A 23,036-nucleotide genomic window follows, 5' to 3' on the forward strand; every position below is an offset into this window, starting at 1 on the left:
TTATGACATTTTATGTCATAATTATGATTTATCAAATCATAATGTGGCAGAAATGGGCTTCTGAAAGATGGCGTTATGCAGCTGTGATATACTTCCAGATAGACTCGCTGTCATTGACACTTTCTCTCATGACCAGAAACATTGTCCTGAGGAATCCAGTGGCAGCCTTGTCCTGAGTGAGTCACACACTACAGACGCCTGTCCTGCATCCTTGCATTGTGTTGCTGTCGGTATGCTGAGAATGCATTACTGTCCACTTCACAAGATCAAATAGATTCATCATGTTTATTATAATACTGTTTACATTCGGGTAGTTGACATGCTACACTCTATTTTAAACAGAATTTTGTTGTTTATTAATATTATTAACTATCATTGTACAACAATTATAAACTAGCGAAGGCAATAAGTGATTAAAAAGGCATGATGATATACTAGGTCTAGGATATGCTTTTTCCCTTAAACATTCATATAACTTTTATCCTAAAATGTTGATGGATGTGTTACACTTCAACTACTCATTAGTGTTTCTATGTAAATTGGGGGTTGGTATTGAGTTGATTATTTATAATGTTGTTTATATTTGTCTTTTGATTAATATGCCTTGGGCTGTGTGTGTGTGTGTGTGTGTGTGTGTGTGTGTGTGTGTGTGTGTGTGTGTGTGTGTGTGTGTGTGTGTGTGTGTGTGTGTGTGTGTGTGTGTTCGGTGTGTGTGTGTGTGTGTTCGGTGTGTGTGTGTGTGTGTTCGGTGTGTGTGTGTTCGGTGTGTGTGTGTGTGTGTTCGGTGTGTGTGTGTTCGGTGTGTGTGTGTGTGTGTGTGTTCGGTGTGTGTGTTAGGTGTGTGTGTGTGTGTATGCGTGTTTTCGGTGTGTGTGTGTTTGTTTTCGGTGTGTGAGTGCGTGTATGTGTGTGTGTGTGTTTGTTTTCGGTGTGTGTGTGTGTGTTCGGTGTGTTCGGTGTGTGTGTGCTGTTCGCTGAAGCAGGAACATTTCATCATTGTCGGGTCAAAGAAAATTCCTGGACAAGCACCAGGAAACCACCTTGATCTCCACGGCAACAGCTGATCCCTTCGGCCTGATCCAACAAGACCAGAAAAGGCCAACCGAAGGGTGTGGACAAGTTCGACTTTCTGCAGAATTACTACTATATAAATGAAGGTAATCATTATATAAAAAAATTCAGGACTCTTTGATGAACAGAAAGTTCAAAAGAACAGCATTTAATTGAAATATAAATATTTTCTCTTGTGATCAGTTTTTTAATGCATGTTTGCTAAATACAATTATTATTATTATTTTTCAATCTTGCGCAAAATATTTGAATGTAAGTGTATCCTGGTTTTGATAAAGAATATGAAGCAGCACAACTGTTTTCAACATTCATAATAATCAGAAATGTTTCTTGAGCAGCAAATCATCATATTATACTGATTTCTGAAGGATCATGTGACACTGAAGACTGGAGTAATGATGCTGAAAATTCAGCTTTGCTCACAGGAATAAATTACACCTAACTATATATTCACATAGAACACAGCAATTTTAAATTCAAATAATATTTCATAATATAACTATTTTTGACGCCTTGCGATAAATTCAGAGAAAAACTGAATTATTCAAAACTGTTTTCTGTCAGTGTAAGTGCTGTAATAGATCATTACTGGTGATTTAGGCGTCTGGTGTGTAACGAAGGCCATCCAACTATTGAGTAAAGAGTGCAGTGGTGGGTGTTGTATGGGGCTTTAGTAACAAAGCGAATGGCACTGTGATCGACAACATCCAATTTCTTGAGTAGAGAATTAGACGCAGTGCTATAGACAACATCACTGAAGTCAAGTATTGGAATGACGGTCATTTTCACAAGGGCCTGTTTTGCAGAGAGAGTAAATGAAGCTCTATTTCGAAATAAAAAGCCGATCCTGGACTTGATCTTAGACTGTAGATGGTTTATGTGGATCTGAAAATACTTATGACTCATTTGAAAAACAATTAATTTAATTGACTCAGAGTCGACTCTTACTTTTGAACGACAATAACTTTATATACGGTTCACTTTCAGATTTAAAATCACTTAGTTTTCATTCACAGCTATGTTACACACTACATGAAAGGTCATTTTCAAAAGCCCATAATAGGGGCCCTTTAATGCCTTTGTGGATTTTACTCTAGAAAAATGTCATATTTCACGCTGGTAATGAATTATCGGTGGTAAATATTTAGCATGTGTCTACATGTGCAGTGATTTGTGCTCATCCGACATGTTGAAACACACTGATGTTCAGAGGTTTGCCCTGCAGAGACAGTACAACCCTTTTCTCAAGAGCCTTATCACAACATTCACCTTTCTTCTTCTAAGATCTTTAAGCTTCACATGGGTTTACCCAGCGTAATGGTTTAGCAGATTATATTCATGTCCTCATTATGATGTGATATTTATATAATGACTGGTATGATTCAGCAAAGAAAGAACCCTCTTTAATTTAGGAATTAGGGTTCTTGTGTCCTGTTGGGATTGATTTACGATGTACATTATCCAACTTATTACATGGATACTTAAAGGGATAGTTCACTTTAAAATTAAAATTCTGTCATCATTTACTCACCCTCAAGTTGTTTCAAACCTGTATTAATTTATTTCTTCTGCTGAACACAAAGAAAGATATTTTGAAGAATGTCAGTAACCAAACAGTAGTCTGTCTGTACCCATTGACTTTCATAGTAGGAAAAAAAAATACTATGGAAGTCAATGGGTACAGACTACTATTTGGTTACTGACATTCTTCAAAATATCTTTCTTTGTGTTCAGCAGAAGAAATAAATTAATACAGGTTTGAAACAACTTGAGGGTGAGTAAATGATGACAGAATTTTAATTTTAAAGTGAACTATCCCTTTAATATTATCCAGCTTATGCTTAGTAGACATGAAATATTGCAATGAGTTGAATCTATTTTACTATATGAAATATTTACCTTATAAGTGCACTTAAATGTATTGAATGTGTACTTATAGTGTACTTCAAGTGTATAATTTAAAAAAACTTATGCAGATTATATATTAATGAAATAAAATGTCATTATGAAACATAAGTTATGATGAATAAGTTACGACAGCATGTTTTTACATTGCTTTAACTCATCAAAATAAGTTTAATAAGTTATACAAGACTCAACTCATTTTTTAAAGTCAGTTTAATGTCATTTAAGTTGATATGACTTAAACATCGAAGTTGATTGTACTTAAAAAGTCAAGGCAGCAACTTTTTACACACCTTTAAATGTACACATTAAAAGTTTTATTTTAAAGTACATCATAAATCATTGTTTTAATTATATGTTGTCATGCTTTAAATATATAGGATACTTGTTTTGATTATTATAATTTTACCATGTTATTTAATGTTTTTTTTTTATATTAATTTTAAATGTACTAAATTGCAACTTCATTACAAATATATTTAAAAACAAGTTTCAGTAGAACTTGCATTAAAGTAGGTCAATTCAGGATAATTGGGACAATTTTTCCCAGATGTCTCAGTGGCACAAAGTGTCCCAAATGACTTGAATTGGCCTTTAAAGTAAAATACAGGTGAGTTCAGATAAATGTGGACACTTGTTTCCTCTTAGACGACTGGGGGGAAAAAATGTCCCAATTATCCAGAATTTACCTATATTTTATTTTATCATAAACCATTGTTGTCAGTCCATACGGCAGTGCACTTTAAACATATTTCAAACACAATATAAGTCATTGTGAAATTGCATAATGGGTCAAAAAGCATTCTTATGTTCAACTAAATGCATTGTGTAATTAAACAATAATAATTTTATATTTAATTGTAAATAACATGCAATTAAGAATCCGAAAACATTCCACGTTTTTTCAAAGTATGCTAAAGTCTACTAAAGGGAGGAGACCATTGAGTCAGTGATGTGAACTAGCACAGTTAGAGGTCACTGTGCAAACATTGTATAGTGCGTTTGACTAATCCGAATATGATATAAATGTGCAGTTGAGTTGGCAGGAGGTGCAGTGAGATCTGAGTGAAAGAGGACATGCCAACAGCTGCTGATGCGTTTGTGTTTTTCTAATCTCCAGCATTGTGCTCGTGGTTCCCACTCTCCTGGGCTTAGAGACGTCCAACATCTGACTCTGGTGATCATTATGCAAGCTAAGCTCTGGCTCTCTTCTGCTGCTGTGCTGGAGCTCTCACACACTGACACTCTTCCCCGCACGAGCTGTTTACACACTGTTTATTTCATGCAAGTCAAGTGAATTGATTTTATTATCATTTATTCAATTATCTTGGGGTCTGTATTTTGCAACCCTAAAGTGAGCCCAATTGCATCAGTGTATGTTAGCTGTTGTTATGTAGGTTGGTTTCACCTCACAACTTTGTCCAAAATGAAACAATAGGCTAATCATATTTTTAGATGTGTTATGAACACAATAAAACCACACTAGTAATTCAGGCCTGGGACGAGAATATAATTAAAGTTGATTTTAACTGTTAGGTTGAATTGTCTTTCCAGGACAAGGTATGTAGGCTAAGGTGTGTGTGTGCGCGTGCGTGCGTGCCATGGGGACTCATTCTTTTTGTCTCCCACAAAGCCAAGGTACCAGTATTATCACTAATGGGGAATTTTTGGTCCCCATGAATAAAACAGCTTAAATCATACTAGGTGAAGTGTTTTGAATATGCAAAAATGCAGAAAGTTCTCTGTGATGGGTAGGTTTAGGGGCATGGTTAGAGTAAGGGGATATAATATAGGCCTACAGTTTGTACATTATAAAAAGATTATGTCTATGGAATATAGTCTAGGCTAAGTGTCTTTAAAACGTGATACGGGATTTGAAATGTCTTTCCTAATGGCCTTGCAATAACATCTCATACAGAAAATGACTTTAAACATCTCCATATATGTAAAAAAAATATATAAGATTTTTCCCCAACGCATTTTGAAGATCCGGGTATAGAGCGTCCGCGCGTCACCGTTTGCTATGGTGACACGTAACGCGCCACTGACGATTGGATCGGTGAGTTGTGGAAGCTTCTGTTCATCTAATAAAACAACCTTTAAACGCTATTTAACGGTGTTGTCTGAAGTTGTAGGTTAGGCTTCTTTCGCTTTGTTTTCTTGTTACAGTCGAATTTATGTTTCTGTTCCAGAGTTCGTCTATAACTACCGTAAGCTGTTGTGTTTATAGTGAGCAGGAACGCTTCACCATGGCCACGCGCACAGACCGCCTCGCGCTCCCCAAACCAAACCTGCTCCGATTCCCAGACAGGTACACCAGCACATTCCCTTATATAGATCAACAGTGGGCTTTGTCCTATGGCTGTGTGTTTATATACAACATCCCGGTGCCAAGTTTTCAAATGACAAATAAATGTTTACAATGTTTACATTTGTGTGAATAGGCCTAGGCACAATAATTGTTTTGATATATATATATATATATATATATATATATATATATATATATATATATATATATATATAGTACATAGATTATATATGTATATATATATATATATATATATATATATATATATATATATAGTACAGCCTACATTATATATGTATATATATAGTACATAGCCTACATTATGTATATATATAGTAGTACATAGCCTACATTATATGTGTATTTAGTATAGCCTATTATTAACAATGTGCAATACTGGCCAATGCGACGTAAGTAAAAAAGCAGATTTGGTGATAGTTGATATGAGCCTCAAATGTGAGAGAGGAATCAAAAACAGCAGATTTTTTACATTACTGAATGGGCTGGTTAGAGTACTGGCAATCTCACAGGAAATATAGGAATTTTGTTTGTAAGTCCTGGGGTTCCAGTATGATATCAGACCATATGTAGTTTCAGAGAGTTGGAGTCAGTTGAGCCATTCTCATTTCATTCTTACAAGGGAATATTTGATAAATTTGAGTAGATAAAGCAGGCTTCCACATTGTGTATATCTGGATGTCATCAGCTAATGATAAAACCACGTAGCATGAGGTAGTATGTAAATAATTAATAGTAATGGACCTAGAATGGTTCCCTGGGGGGCACCTTGCTTCAGAGGGATAGTCTGAGATCTAAAATCCTGCATTGAAATGTAAAAATATCTATCAGAGAGATAGGAAGAAAATAAAAAAAAGAGCAACACCCACATCCGAGAGGTGAGAAATAAGTAAATCATGGCAGATAGTATCAAAGGCAGAACTAAGGTTGAGTAGAAGAAGTATAGAGAGAGAGAGTGAGCAAGAGTCACCAGAAAGTAATGGGTAATTTACTACCTTTACAAGGGCAGTTTCAGGGCAAAAACCAGATTGAAAGGCATCTAAGAGATTATTTTCAACTAGAAAAGACTGAAGCTGGGAAGCAACCATTCCTTCCAGTAATTTGGCAATTAATGGTAGATTTGAAATAGGACGATAGTTAGATAGAACTGAGGGGTTGAGGACTTGGGTTTTTTGAGAACTTGGGAAACTGCGGCAGTTTTGAGTGGCAGAGGAAATGAAGCAAAGGTAAGAGATGTATCAATGAAGTAAGAAACAGGTGCAAAGAGGACAGTGGCAGAATTTCAGGAGAGAAGTAGATGCGGGACGAGATGAAGAGTTGGATTTCAAGATGAACTCAGAGAAAGAAGATGGATTAGTCAAAGAAAAGCAAGTCAAAGACGGGCCAGATCATTTTTTGCTAATACTTTAGTTTAGGGTCCAATTCTCACTATTAACTAGTTGCTATAGCATGCATATTGTCTGTTTATGACTTATAAAGCACATATTAATGCTTGTTCTTATTAATGTATGACCATATTCTACATCCCTTAATCCACCGAATACCTAAACTTAACAACTACCTTACTAACTAATAAGCAGTCATTACGAGTTTACTGAGGCAAAAGTCATAGTTAATACTAACCATATATTTATATATAGATAAATAATGAGTAATAATTCAGAATATGTAAAGAACATCTTACTCGGCTTTGAATGTCATTCGAAAATATAGATATACTTGACATACAAGGACTTAAATATGTGGCAACATCCTCTACAGAGGACTAAACTGAATTGCTGTGTCCCAGGAGACTGCCATTCTCTCACATGGTCAAAACCTCTGTGCTTGACCTAGTTTTATAAACGAACTGGCGTGTTTGCCCACAAGGTGGCTCTTTGACTCATTCAAACAGCAGCTGAGCACATAACTTGGGCTTCCTTTTGTGAATTATTCATGCTTTCACATTACCTTAACACCTAGACTCTGCCGCATTCCTGTAATAGCACTGCAGTGACATTGACCCATTTATCACTTCAATTCACCCATTTATCTTTGTGTTTTTCTGCAATAATTAATTATTATGTATTCTTTTAATATCAAAATAGGCGCTCAGTATACTGGCTTGATGAACTACCAACCAGGTCAAAGAACATCTCCACAACTGCCTTTGGTAAGAGAATCACTTCATTTACCGAACGCCTTGAAGCATCATGAAAATGTTAACATAATCGTAATGATCGCGAGCTTGCAAATCTGGCAGCTCTTTTGCTTTACTTAAAAACTTAAGGTATAGGACTTTTTTTTTACAGTGTGAAAGTTTACAATCTGTACTGTGTATATTGAAAATATTTCCAGTAAAGATGTTAATTTAAAAAGGTAATTGAGATTGTCTCCACAGAACTGACTCCTCGCTTGGACCAGCTCGCCCGGAGCAAACAATCAAGCCGTTTCTTTAAGGAGAGCAGGTGACTAATGTTATTTCCATTAAAACCACTTAATGTAAAGCTACAGTTCTTAAAGAAATAGTCCCCACACAGGGCTGTAGAGCATTTTAACTCCATGTGCACAACAAGCCATTTCAATTAGACTCTCCTGTTATACAATATACAGGTGAAATTCAAAAAATATGAAAATCGTGCAAAAGTTCATTTATTTCAGTAATTCAACTTAAAATGTCAAACTAATATATTATATAGACTCATTTACATGCAAAGTGAGAGATTTATTTTTCTTTCTTTTCTTTTTTTTTGATCATTCATTTGAGTACAATCATACAGTATATTTCAGTTTACATATATTGCTCAATGCAATCACAAAGTGTCTTTACAAATACAGATATGTACAATTACCTAATGTGTTTTAAATATAAATTGTACTCTAGATATGTTCAATTGTTTCAAATTATACATTTTTTTTCTCTTTTACAAAAAATAAATAAATAAAGCAAAAGGAATAAGGGCACACAAAAAAAAGGGGGTGCAAAGTGAGATATTTCAAGCCTTTATTTGTTATAATTTTGATGATTATGGTTTACAGCTTATGAAAACCTCACAAATTCAAAATTAGAATATTGTGAAAAGGTTTTCATAAGCTGTAAGCCATAATCATCAAAATTATTACAAATAAAGGCTTGGAATATCTTACTTTGCATGTAATGAGTCTATAAAATATATTAGTTTCACCTTTTAAGTTGATATACTGAAATAAATGAACTTTTGCACGATATTCTATATTTTCGAGTTTCGCCTGTACTACTAACAAATGTTAATAGAAATATATGCATGTATTAATATAATTTAAATTCATTCTTGAACAGTTTTTATTTATTTACTGCATGTATATGGAGTTCTTATAGCCACCTAAACTGTGTCACATGCACTACACACCTCTGCCTTCATTCATGTCTATATGCAACAGATGAGAGTTAAGCTCAGATTCATTCCATTTTATCATCGTTAATAAAGGACACAAACAGTAATTTCACTTCAAAATATCACAGGATGTTTATCTCTTAATTTCAGCTTCCGTTGAGAGTTTAATAACGCAGACATTACAGCAACTGACATCTTCATGCAATAACTGCTCTCCCACTCACTGTCCTCATGTTCCATTCAAACGCTAAACTCAGTCTCAGAGCTCATCACAGGGCTTCTATTGGCTGCCGTCTCCACTGATGATCGCATCTGTAATTAGTTAATATAAGCAAATATGAATCCAGCTCTCTCGGGTGTCATCTAGTTGATTTGAAGAAAAGAAAGAATCTAGATCACGGTCACAATTCATGGCAGTACTAGTTTAGAAAAATATAATGTGAAACAGAAAACATAATGCAGCTTCAGACATTTTCACATGAAATGGAAGGTCAAGTTGAGTGCTACTTGACCTTTTATTTTTGCATCCTATGCACAGTGTACTGCAGAAATAGTGCTATAGTTTGCTATCCTTAACATAGCTCACATGTCTGTCCTCACAGAAGGTCCCCGGAGTGGATGGTTAGTGCAGCAGCGCTAAAAGCATGTCCTTCTCAAAGAGTGTGTTCACTGGCTTCACCTCGTGTGCCTGTTGATGGATGGCAGTCTGATCGCCCCCTTCTGGCTCCTGTGAGTAAAAACACTATCTTACAATTTCAGATCAGGCCTGCGCTCCTAAAAATATTTTTAGTCCATTAAACTTTTAGACAAGTTGATGGATGGATGGATGGATGGATGGATGGATGGATGGATGGATGGATGGATGGCTTTCAGACATTAGGTAGCTTAAGATAGATAGCTTTCAGACATTAGGTAGCTTAACCCCGTCTCTTTAGTTCGCTCCCTGCTGTGTGTGTTCATGTGTTTTCAGGGGTGCAACTAACCAGTGTCAGAGGGGTATGCAACAACAAATTAGGCGCCCCCCCAAACAAACAAACAAACAACAACAAAAAAAGAAAGAAAAAAAAGTGTTCAATGTAATGAGTGAGGAACGAGTGAGAGTTTACAGATGAAATAAGTACAAAATTGCCATTTACTAATAAAATTGAACTCTGTCCCTCTAGGGGGGTTCGGGGGCATGCACCCCCGTAAGAAAATGTTGTGCTTTTGTAACGGCGTTACAAAAAAGTGCCTTGTTAGAGCGCCTGACTCTCATGCCGGAGACCCGGGTTCGAGACCCGCACGGAGCGGGGTGAGAAGGACCCGGGTGGATGGGGTTACATTGGTGCCGTGACCCGGATGAGAGTGAGGTTTAGGGGGGTGAGTGTAACGGAGGCCAGCTAGTAGTCGCTGTGCGAGTAAACCTCACTCCTCTGATCTCAATAGGCACTCTAGCGACAAACGCTAGAGGCTGCAGTCTTTAGCCTCCTTGTTAGAGCGCCTGACTCTAATGCCGGAGACCTGGGTTCGAGACCCGCATAGAGCGGGGTGAGATGGACCTGGGTGGAGGGGTTACACTTTTTAATGTTAAATGCATCAATCTGGTGCACTTTGAGAGTTCAAAATTAAAAACTCCAACCCATATTAAGTGTGCAAATTAAACAAAGAAAAATGCAAACCTCTTTTAGTTACAGTGTCTGTCTACATTACACTACTACATAATAATAGTTATAATATTAATCCCATGATAGTAATAGCCATATATTGTAAAACAAATGCACTGAAAAATAAAGGAAACTTTCATAATTAGTTTTGTACTAATTTCTATACTTTACATTAAAGATGTGATTGACTTTTTTTTTTTTTTTACCAATTTCCATTTTTTATTTAATTAGTTTATTTGTCAGGGACAATGTACAAAATACATTAATCTTGCAAAAAGATGTTTTGTACCAGAGTTAGCAAATGCTATTTTCCATCTGCAGTCCCCGGGCAGGTGCACACAATATTAAAACATTACATTGCAAATAACTGTCAGTACCACTAACAAATACATTGAATATTAGTTAAACAATGAACATTTAAAACTAGATGTTTAAATGAAAAACTAACCAAAAAAAAAACATCACAGCCTAAAATATGTACAACATAATCAAAAAAATGGATTACACCGGCACTAATGCAGCATCGCCAATTAATACAAATTTAAAAAAAAACGAATGGGCCTCCGATGTACGAGTTTAATGGGTTGTTAAGACAAAAAAAAAAGTATTAGATGTATCGGCCCAAAAAGCACCGGGAATTTCCCGGTAGCCCCGATGGCCAGTAGGCTATGCATGGACGTCACACTTTAAATCCTACCTGTTGCCTTTCACCATCCACTTATTTAGCTGCTGGCGCATCAATTGACATGCCATCTCCCTTTTCAGTCTTTCTTTTTCTATTTTCAGCCCCGACAGCTTTTTTACTTTATCCATCTTTATCGACGACAACTCACTACACGTACCTGCTCGCTCAGCGCTCACAGCGCCCCCGCCCGCTCGCGATATTATCCCCCCCTCTTCTATGTCAAAAATCTATGATGGAATCTTATGAGCCATGAGGGCGCCTACTCTAGCCAGTTAGGGTTATATAACATTGAGGAAATGCAGAAATTATTTAGAAACGCACAACAGCAGCTCACCTATAGAAACGAGGAGTCGTGGCTTTGGAGACACTCTGAAGGGGGGGCAGATCTTACGCCTTTAAAACTAGCTTGCTATTGCTAGCCTCTCCGAAATTGCCTACCCTACCTTTAATGCCTGAGCTTGTGCACATTTTAACATTTTATTTTTGTCAGATTATCCTTTGGTTTGTGTTTAGTATTTTTAGTAAAATGTAGCCTACACAAAGTTTGGTGCATGTTTCTTTTGTTTGCAAGGTTTCAATCATGCAATCTTGAAAATCATACAAATGTCACTGAGCTGAAGCCATTCTGCAAGGATTCTTAAAAATAATGCTTTAAAAATCATGTTTTTAATGTTATTTATGTGTCTAAGTGGTGTTTTTAAAATGCTTTAAGACAAAGCATGTACAAAGTCTTAAGTCAGCACCACTGCTGAGTATTTTCTCCTTAAAACTGCAGTGAAAAAACGACGGTTTGGAATCGCTGTGTTCCTGACGTCTGGACCTTGTAACAAATCAGGTCAATGTGCCGTGGAGTCTCAAGAGAAGCCAGGTTCTCACAGTATATTTCTCTGTTGATATGAAAAAATCAGGTACATTTAGCAATATAGCGGTTAATATGATGTATACGATGTTATGATGAACTACATGCCTTTCTCCACTGACGTTCATATCTAATATGCATTAGATTCCATCATGCCTGTAATGTAAACTAAAGCATATTAGTTATTTTAAAATGGCATAGTAGTATCAAGATGTATAAAAGAGTGGTTTTCGCCTCAATAACTGGTTTGTAACCTTTATCGGCATCAATACTGCACCCAAACACTTCCAGTGGTCACAAATGAGTGTTTCTCACCTCTCTCGAGGTCATGTGTAGGCTTTTCCCACTCGAACACTGCAAAACCTTCAACCTTTTTTACCAAGACAAATGCCATCACAACCCACAATATAATCCATTTTTTTAGAGCATTTTATATGGGACTATATTGGTTTCTGTGTTCTTTAAATAACCAGTACATGCACTTTAAAATATGGTTCCATTAGTTAATGCAAGTAAATGCATTACTTAATATTAACCAACAATGAGCAATGCAATTGTTACAGTATTTATGAATCTTTGTTAACGTTAGTTAGTAAAGAATATTACTGTTCATTGTTAATTCATGTTAGCTCAGGTCCATTAAAATAGGTACAACTTTTGATTTTAGTAATGTAAATGTTGAAATTAACTAACTTAAATTAATAAGTGTTTTTTTATTGTTAATTCAAGTAGGTAACAAAATGTTAACAAATTAAATATAATAGTAAAGTGTTTTAAGAAATGTATGCTTTTATTCAGCAAGGATGCATTGAAATGACAAGAAAGACATTTATAATGTAATGTTGCAAAACATTTCTATAAAAAAAAAACTATTTATCAAAGAATTTAGGAAAAACTGTATCACGGTTTCTACAGAAATATGAAGTTTTCAACATTGAAAATAAATATTTCTTGAGCAGTAGATCATGTTGGATAAGGATCATGTGACACTGAAGACTGAAGAATAAATGATATTTTGAAAGATGTTACAATAATAATAATACAATAAAATAAATTAACAATTTGGAGATCTATGGTGAATTGTAAAAGTAATGGGGAATGTATTATTTAAATATTACAGTATTTATCAATTTTTATTTATTTTTTATAAGTAATTCAAAATAGAAGCATTATTCCAAACTCATACTGTATTACACTATACCGTTTGTAGTACACTTTGAAAGTGTGCTGGTGTGTTTGCTTTATATGTACATTTTGGTTCATGCATGTGAGTTTAACTAAAAACTATTAACTATTTTAAAACTGGGACAATCCCTTCATTGTCTGCCACCCCACCTTCCTGTTTGAGTATGAAATATATTGTCGACAAAGGAAAAACATACTACGTTCATCAAGCCATTTCCTGGGCTCTGTGATTTAGTGAATGTAGCTGGATGGTAATCTGAGCTATGAATAGATAAATGAAAGATATCTGAGCTATGAAAGGTATGATGTCCCAATAATGTACTGTAAAAATGTACTATATGTTCTGTCTTACTAAAAGCTCAAAGTATGAATATTCCCACCACACGGGAGGTACATACTTTTAGTGATCGCCCAAGTCAAAATGACACTGGCATGTTAGAACTTAAGGTGTAGTTAAAGTGGATCTATTATGCCCTTTTGGGGTCTACTAGAATAGTTTTTTTGTGAGTGTGTGTATGCCTTTGGTGGGAATTATTTAAATGAGGAATATTGAGACGTGTTCGTTCCTGGAAGAAAACTCAAGACTACAATGGAGGCGTTTCAGGGAGTTCAGAAACAGTGACACTGATATAGAGAATAACTCCCGCTAGAGGGACTTTGTGCTTTTTATCTTTGCAGACCTTTTTCATGCTCAAACAGCAACATTACACACTAAAAAAGCATAATAGGGTTAATTCACCCAAAAATTAAAATTATCTCATAATTTACTCGCCCTCAAGCCATCCTAGGTGTATGTGACTTTCTTTTTTCAGCCAAACACAATCGGAGTTAGGTTAAAATATATAATGTATTAATCCTATATATCATTTTTAAAAATCCTTTATTTTTCTTACAAAAACGCACCGCTTCAGAAGGCGTATGGATTACTTTTATGATGGATGGATACACTTTTTGGGCTTCAAAATCTTAGGCTACTCACTCCCATTATAAAGCTTGCTAGCCAGGATATGTCTCAATATAACTCCCAATTGTGTTTGTCTGAAAGAAGAAAGTAAAATAAAAATAGGATGGCATAAGGGTGAGTAAATTATGGGTGAATCTTCATTTTTGGGTGAACTTACCCTTTAAACTCCAGACATTAGATCACGAGTCAGACCTTCTGGTGTTCGTCAGTGCTCTCCTTGTTTCTTTCCATTATGTTTCTCTGCGTTACAGTTTTAAAGTGTTGCATCACAAGCCCTCAAGCACATTCTGCAGAGTGCATGTTCACTGTTTATTGCATAACACATGTCAGATCTGGATTCCTGTGCCTTTACAGTTGAGTGTTGCGGTGAAAACTGCTAAGCCGAGTCCTAGGATATGTAATTTAGCTCAACCAAAGCGAGCGAAGATGGTGTTGACTCACGCACCCAGTGTGGACTCAAGCACCCACGCGTTTGGCGTTCCCACCCCACCCTCCTCACGAATACTGCAGCTGGCCTGTGAGTCAATATCACCACGTCTGGAGAGCTTTGAATAGTAATCTTCTGTTTATTTCACATGTTTTTCACTCTCAGCTCCTAAACAGGTTCACGCGCAGCACGCTCTCGCCAGGCCGGTGTCTGGGCCGGTTCCAGATCGTGTCCTGAAGGCTGTAGCCAGCGAGAGTCTGCAGACGCTGGCTCGACCCAAGACACGCCAGGCCCTGTTTGAGGGGTACGACCCCTACCGGGTCAGTCCCGCCGCCCGGGCCGCCACCGCCTCCCCCAGACTGATGGAGCTGTCTTTACCCTTACCACGCAAATGTAAAAGCCAATAAACCATCATCCCTCCATCTTTAGTGAGGCTGCTTTGTTTGTTATAATCTTCCGGTCAAAAGTTTAGAATAATTTAAAAAAAAAATTGTTTTTGAAAGAAGTCTTTTATGCTAACCAAGGCTGCATCTATTTGATAAAAAAATAAGAAAACGTGAAATATCATTACGGTTTAATATTATTTTTGAAAATATTTTTAAATGTTAGTATTCCTGACTGATCAAAGCTGAGTTTTCAGCATCATTACTCCAGTCTTCATTGTCACATGATCCTTCAGAAATCATTCTAATATGCTGATTATCAATGCTAAAAACTGTTTTTGCCACATATTTTTGTGGATAATCCTGATTTTTATTAACAATTTAAGTGTTTTTTTTATTGTCACTTTTCATCAGTTTAATGCATTCTTAAAAGTAGTCATTTCTTTTTGTTTTTTCCACAAAAGTTTTGCACAGAAATGTTGAGCAAATCTTTTCAACATAAACAATTTCTTGAGCAGCAAATCCGCATATTAGAATGATTTCTGAAAGATCATGTGACACTGAAGACTGGAGTAATGATGCTGAAAATTCAGCTTTGATCAAATTACAATTTTAACACTCAAATAGAAAACTGTTATTAATAATATTTCACAATATTTCTATTTTTAGTCTTGTAATGTTATTCAGGGTTTGTTGCTTCTAAAATAAGGATGTTCAGAGTCTCATATTCGATGGAGTTCAAAGGTTCAGCACGCACATCCAAAACAATAAAACTGGGTGCTGGGCAGACAAGTAATTAGCAAAGGTAAACAATGAGTCCGCACACCAGAAAATGCTCCTTAGCAAATTGAATGATTGCTCACCACGTGTAACGTTTCGGGCCCAAGCCCTTCATCAGACATGAAACAAGTGGGGAGACACACCTCCATACAGCCATGCATGATCACATGATCACATACATCCATGATTAATCACATGACCAATCAAGTGAAAAAGCAATTACATCGAAAATATATTAGAAATACATTAGAAATACCCTAGAAATACATTGAGTGGCTAAGAGAAGGCCTGCAGTGCTTAAAACATTGTCCAGAATTTGTTTTTGTTTTTAAATGTCTCTACCACTATAGGCAGTAGTGATAGATGAGCAAGAATATAAATACATAAGGGAAACCACAAAGGTGTGTTACATATATCATATATCAAGTCAGCAAAACAGTAACACAACAATTACAATCTTTACACAATTACAGGAGTTATTTACAGAAATTATTTACAGAAATGGCCTCAGGTCAAAATCTTCATTCAACCCTTCTGGAGCTAAAGTGTCCAGGGTATAGATCCAGAATGCTTCTCTTTTGAGTAACAGACAATGTACATCTCCTCCACGGGAGGGCTGTTCAATACCACAATATCTGAGAGAGGAAACGTTACGAGAGGCTTGTGAAAAATGCACCGCTACTGGGTTTTTGATATCATGGTTACGAATATTTGATCTGTGTTCTGAGATTCTTGTTTTTAGTGGCCTGGTCGTTTTACCAAAATAGGCCAAGCCGCACGGGCATTTAAGTAAATAATAACATTCTTTGTGTTACAGGTGATCACACCTTTGATGCCATAGAGTTTCCCAGTGCGTGGGTGATTGAAGGTGGCAGTTTTATGCGTGAAGTTGCATTGAGGGCAGTTTGCACATCTGTAATTCCCAAAGGGAATAGACTGCAAAAAATGTGGTGGAGTCAATGGTGGAAGATGAGCTCTCACCAACATGTTTTTGAGATTAGGTGCTCTCTTGTACACAATGCGAGGTGATGAAGTGAAGCATTTAAGTGCTGGATCAGAGTCAATAATGTGCCAATGTTTTTTAATGATGGATTCGAAATCTCTGCCAAGAGGTGAGTATTGGACAATACAGTTAACTCTAGACTCAGAAGTCCTGGATCTGATGTTGCTGAGACAATCGGTTTGCGATATATTTTCAAAGCGATTACGTGCTTGGGTAATCCTCCAGGTGTCAGGTACGAGCATGGGAGCAAAAATGGCCCCAAGTTTTGCATCTTTATACTGCGGACTCCTTGAAAAGGAGATATATACATGGCTGTATATATGGAGGTGTGTCTCCCCACTTGTTTCATGTCTGATGAAGGGCTTGGGCCCGAAACGTTACACGTGGTGAGCAATTATTAAATTTGCTAAGGAGCATTTTCTGGTGTGCGGACTCATTGTTTACCTTTGCAGAGTCTCATATTCACCATCCAAAATTATTTCAAAAGTGCTTTGAAGGAACATGAAATGTCTTCATTTGCTGAAAGACATGTTACTGCAGATCTGAAATATCTCCTGAAGCCTTCAGGCAACCGTCATTGGCTATACCTGTTCTGCCTCTGCGTTCACTGATAAAGATCACAGAATGAATGAAGATCATCAGTATGGGTTCATCCGTCAACTGTCAATATTAAAATTCATAAATTATCTGGTTTTAATATAGCAAATGTAAAGCTCTGTATCAAATTCTAATGTATCAAACTTAAAATAAGCCGTATTTACTGACTACATATTCCCGCGGTTTCACAGACAAGGCTAAAGCCTATAGTCCAGAACTAAAAGTTATATTTTTGAGTCATTTGCTGTTTGCTGAATATCAAAACAAATCATCATATGGTAAACTGATTATGCAATCATCATATGGTAAACTGATATTGCATAACCAACTTGTTTCCAATTTTTTGGCCTATAAAATAACACTAATTTGCCTGGTTTCATAGATAAGGCTTAAGCTAGTCCCAGACTAAATGCATGCTTGAGCGGTTTTAAGTGAAAGCAACTTACACTGATAAATCTTAAAATATATATCTATATATCAAGATTAACACCAGTAATGTTTTTTTCTAAGGTACGTTTAAAATGTCCAGTTGAACTAAGGCCTAATCCTGACTTTATCTAAACCCTGTCTGTGAAACCGGGCCAGAATATACTTAACAAAAGTACTTTGTAAATTACAATCTGCACATGGCGTTTCTTGTGGTGTGCATTAGTTCGACTAATATCTGCCATATAATTCCACAAATGCACCCAATGAAATTTCAATTCAGATGATGTTAAAATTAATCTTAATTCTTAAGGCCCGGTTTCACAGACAAGGGAGGCTTAGATGATGCCAGGATTAAAAAGGTAGGGTAGGTCAGAATTGTCTAAAAAAACTTTTATTCAAATTTGTTTAAACTGTCTTTATATACCAATACATAATTAAAATGCAAGTACTCTGAAATAGAGAGTATAAAAAACTGAGTGACTCTAGTGTATTTAATCTTCAATAAACACAGCTCATTAATTCCATTCACTCCCACCTAAAAACGGGTGCACGACTGCGCGCACGTGGGCAGAGCCAGTAATGGCGACGGAGAGTGACAGTCGCCTAAGCCAATCCTTTGTTTCGTCCCGAATGGAAATAATGAGCTGTGTTTAATGCAGATTAAACGGTCTAGAGTCACTCGATTTTTATACTCTTTTTATCAGAGTACTTACATTTTAATTATGCATTGATATATATAGAAAGTTTAAACAAATTTGGTAAAAAGTTTTTTATATAAATTCTACCTACCCTACCTTTAAGCCTTAGTTCAGTTAGGATATTTGAGGAGCTTTTAGAAGAAAAAAAAACATTACTGTTGTGCATCTCGAGACAAAACAATGGCACTGACATTTTTAAAGATATATCAATTCAATTCAAATTTATTTTCAGGAATACATGGCCTCTCGGCCCATTGTTCCACAGTCACAATAGCATGACAGATGCTCTTTTCTTCATTCCATGATGTGACCCTGGAGATGTATACGTCACATAAAGGCTGAATAAATAAGCTTTCCATTAATGTGTGGTTTGTTAGGATATTAGGACAATATTTGGCTGAGATATAACTATTTGAAAATCTGAGGGTGCAAACAAATCTAAACATTGAGAAAATCTCCTTTAAAGTGGTCCATTTATGTTCACGATTGTGCTGCATTCACTCACAAAAATAAATGTTTTATATATTTACGGTAGGAAATTTACAAATTATCTTCATGGAACATGATCTTTACTTAATATCCTAATGATTTTTGGCATAAAAGAAAAATGGATCATTTTGACCCATACAATGTATTGTTGGCTATTGTCACAAATATACCCGTGCGTCATGTGACTGTTTTTTGTGATCCAGGGTCTTATATGTACAATGCCAATCTCCATGCATGCTTCGGCTCACAGACCCGTGACACATCAATACAAACATCACCAAAAGTGTGAGATCACTCAGATATTTCTTACGCAGATCCACACACACAGAACAATCATACAAGAAATGCCTCTCGTCTTCAATCACAGAGGTATTAAAGTTAGATTACAATAATTACAAATTCTCTCTGTCAATGGTATACTCCATCTACCTGTCTATGGCTAAACCTGAGCATCTGAACAGGAACAAAGATCATACCAGCTGTGTTATATACAGATGCAATGTAGCTCTCTTGTACCACCAGGGATTTGCATTGTGAATATATTCAACCATGCATTAGCCTATGTGCTTTTTCTCTCAGTCGTTGATTCAGAATAGATGTTAACGCTCTCATATGACCCACACTCCCTGGCACTACAGTACATCCTTCCTTTTCGCTTCGTAATATATTTCTGAACGACTGACTGTAGAATAAAAATAGGATCCATTGTGGAATAGCCTGACCTGTAACCTGCTTGTTCTTCATAAAACATAATATTTACTTCTACAAAAGCTACTAAGTCTCCTGTTCAGAAACTTTGTAAAAAAATTACCAAGTACATTAAGCAATGAGATTCCTCTATAATTGTCAACATTGTTTTTATCACCATTCTTATATAATGGGCAAATCACGGCCTCACACCAAGCCTCGGGGAAGTCACATGTCTAATATTTAGTTCTATAGAGAGAGCTTGATAGGAAATATAACATATGTGATCATCAACTCAATAATAATGCCATCTGGACCAGAGGCTTTTCCATTGCTCATTGACATAATAGTTTTAAATACTTCATCATAGGTAATGTTGCTATCCAAAACTTCAACTTGATCAAAAACGAACATACGTTTTAAAAGAAATCCCTCTCAAGGACATAACTGTTCACACTGCTCACTTTACATGTTCTTCTGCTGAATTGATTTAAGGCATTGCATTTTACACATTTCTGAGATGTTTAACAATTGATTGGTTTTGATATTCAGAAACCAGTAAATGACTCATGTTATTACTTGAGCTGATGTACAGTAAGTTGTGTTTATGTCATCTTAAGTTCTTCTCCATTAAATTCTTCATCACAACTGAACTCACGAGAGACCCATTAATGCTTCCATTAGATTGTTTTGAGTGATGGAGTGACTGAGTGAGTGATGGAGTGAGTGAGTGAGTGAGTGAGTGAGTGAGTGATGGAGTGAGTGAGTGAGTGAGTGAGTGAGTGAGTGATGGAGTGAGTGACTGAGTGAGTGATGGAGTGAGTGAGTGAGTGAGTGAGTGAGTGATGGAGTGAGTGAGTGAGTGAGTGAGTGAGTGAGTGAGTGAGTGAGTGAGAGTGATGGAGTGAGTGAGTGAGTGAGTGAGTGAGTGAGTGAGTGAGTGAGTGAGTGAGTGATGGAGTGAGTGAGTGAGTGAGTGATGGAGTGAGTGAGTGAGTGAGTGAGTGAGTGAGTGAGTGATGGAGTGAGTGAGTGAGTGATGGAGTGAGTGAGTGAGTGAGTGATGGAGTGAGTGAGTGAGTGAGTGAGTGAGTGATGGAGTGAGTGAGTGAGTGATGGAGTGATGGAGTGAGTGAGTGATGGAGTGAGTGAGTGAGTGATGGAGTGAGTGAGTGAGTGAGTGAGTGAGTGAGTGAGTGACTGAGTGATGGAGTGAGTGAGTGAGTGAGTGAGTGAGTGAGTGAGTGATGGAGTGAGTGAGTGAGTGAGTGAGTGAGTGAGTGAGTGAGTGAGTGAGTGATGGAGTGAGTGAGTGAGTGATGGAGTGAGTGAGTGAGTGAGTGAGTGAGTGAGTGATGGAGTGAGTGAGTGAGTGAGTGATGGAGTGAGTGAGTGAGTGAGTGATGGAGTGAGTGAGTGAGTGATGGAGTGATGGAGTGAGTGAGTGAGTGAGTGATGGAGTGAGTGAGTGAGTGATGGAGTGAGTGAGTGAGTGAGTGATGGAGTGAGTGAGTGAGTGAGTGAGTGAGTGATGGAGTGAGTGATGGAGTGAGTGAGTGAGTGAGTGATGGAGTGAGTGAGTGAGTGAGTGAGTGATGGAGTGAGTGAGTGATGGAGTGAGTGAGTGATGGAGTGAGTGAGTGATGGAGTGAGTGAGTGAGTGAGTGATGGAGTGAGTGAGTGAGTGAGTGATGGAGTGAGTGAGTGATGGAGTGAGTGAGTGATGGAGTGAGTGAGTGAGTGATGGAGTGAGTGAGTGAGTCAGTGAGTGAGTGATGGAGTGAGTGAGTGAGTGATGGAGTGAGTGATGGAGTGAGTGAGTGAGTGATGGAGTGAGTGAGTGAGTGAGTCAGTGAGTGAGTGAGTGAGTGAGTGAGTGATGGAGTGAGTGAGTGAGTGAGTGATGGAGTGAGTGAGTGATGGAGTGAGTGAGTGAGTGAGTGAGTGAGTGAGTGAGTGAGTGATGGAGTGAGTGAGTGAGTGAGTGAGTGAGTGAGTGAGTGAGTGAGTGAGTGAGTGAGTGAGTGATGGAGTGAGTGAGTGAGTGAGTGATGGAGTGAGTGAGTGAGTGAGTGAGTGATGGAGTGAGTGAGTGATGGAGTGAGTGATGGAGTGAGTGAGTGAATGAGTGAGTGAGTGAATGAGTGAGTGATGGAGTGAGTGAGTGAGTGAGTGAGTGATGGAGTGAGTGAGTGAGTGATGGAGTGAGTGAGTGAGTGATGGAGTGAGTGAGTGAGTGAGTGAGTGAGTGAGTGAGTGAGTGAGTGAGTGAGTGAGTGAATGAGTGAATGAGTGAGTGATGGAGTGAGTGAGTGAGTGAGTGAGTGATGGAGTGAGTGAGTGAGTGATGGAGTGAGTGAGTGAGTGAGTGATGGAGTGAGTGAGTGATGGAGTGAGTGATGGAGTGAGTGAGTGAGTGAGTGAGTGAGTGAGTGAGTGAATGAGTGAATGAGTGAGTGATGGAGTGAGTGAGTGATGGAATGAGTGAGTGAGTGATGGAGTGAGTGAGTAAATGTCCTTATGTCATTATAGACCCGTCATGTTTTCTCAACATGGGGTTGATATCATTTCTTGGGAAGTCTTTTTTCTCTTCACGTGAAAAACACATGACGTGCATCTTTGAGCAAATTCAATATTTTTGAACCACAGCACCAACCTCGACTCCCAGTGGACATTCTCTGTGGCCTTTGTCCAAAACCTGAGTTTGTCATATACCTTATTCATATATTCTGATGTTACTGCCATGCATCTGTGTGTAGTATACACATATTCTGTATGCATAGCATCTGTACTGCCCAAATGTGCTTTTAACAGTGCACACTACTGTACTGTATCCCACAATGCAATGCTCAATAAATAAAAAATCCCAATACATATTTAATTCTAAGATGATGACATGACTTGCAGAATTAACCATGCACATAATGAGGTCATGTGATTTACTATTTAATTTCTAGTAACTTTCACAAGAAGGCAAGTAACACATTGAATTAAACATGATTTCGGAGTAGAAAAACTGAAATAGTATTTTCTTGTAAAACGCACTTTAATAATATTTTTTTTTACAGTGTACTATTGGAATGTTTATTGTTACATAATACATATTGTTTCCCTTTTTTATTTATGAAAACAATCTTCAGTATACAGCATGCCGTAAGCTATTCTATTGCAAACATAACCAGTTTATTAGTTGAATCAGCTTCACACTGTAATATTAAGAGTTACTCAGTGAAACGTGTTGTGTTTGAAGAGCAATAATTGTGTTATTTCTCCTGGCTGTTCCACAAACCACAGTTTACGTGTGCTGACGTTATATTTGTATTTTGCAGAGCTCCGAGGGGAGGTGATCACTCGTTTCATGTTATTGAAGGAGAATCCGCTGCATACTGTATTGTTCCAATATCCTGTTGTAATGGGACTGCAGGGGAGTTGAGAACTGAGATGTGAGCAGGAGTGATTATTTAACACCCGTTAATGACAGACTAAGTCATTTTACATAAGTACATTACTCATTTGAATGTGTAATCTCTATTTATACAGTTTATTTGA

General features: G+C 37.2%; 1 protein-coding gene across 1 annotated transcript; it reads left to right on the forward strand.

Moving 5' to 3' along the window:
- Positions 1–4,573: 4,573 nt before the first annotated feature.
- On the forward strand, positions 4,574–14,848 carry spmap2 (sperm microtubule associated protein 2). The gene is made up of 8 exons (XM_079612835.1): positions 4,574–4,614; positions 4,964–5,035; positions 5,169–5,287; positions 7,393–7,457; positions 7,686–7,752; positions 9,261–9,387; positions 14,349–14,511; positions 14,587–14,848. The coding sequence occupies exons 2-8, from the start codon at positions 5,000–5,002 to the stop codon at positions 14,826–14,828; spliced, it is 819 nt and encodes a 272-aa protein (XP_079468961.1). The 5' UTR covers positions 4,574–4,614; positions 4,964–4,999; the 3' UTR covers positions 14,829–14,848.
- The last annotated feature ends 8,188 nt before the right edge of the window (positions 14,849–23,036 follow it).

This window comes from Phoxinus phoxinus (genome assembly GCF_949152265.1).
Source record: "Phoxinus phoxinus genome assembly, chromosome: 5".
Classification (NCBI taxonomy): Eukaryota; Metazoa; Chordata; class Actinopteri; order Cypriniformes; family Leuciscidae; genus Phoxinus; species Phoxinus phoxinus.

Bases quoted from the DNA above. Each gene is read 5' to 3' on its own strand.
- spmap2 (XM_079612835.1), top strand. From the start codon at position 5,000: ATGGTGACACGTAACGCGCCACTGACGATTGGATCG. The intron at 5,288-7,392 runs GTACACCAGCAC...ATATCAAAATAG, and splicing joins CTGCTCCGATTCCCAGACAG to GCGCTCAGTATACTGGCTTG. The intron at 14,512-14,586 runs GTGAGTCAATAT...TTTCACTCTCAG, and splicing joins ACGAATACTGCAGCTGGCCT to CTCCTAAACAGGTTCACGCG.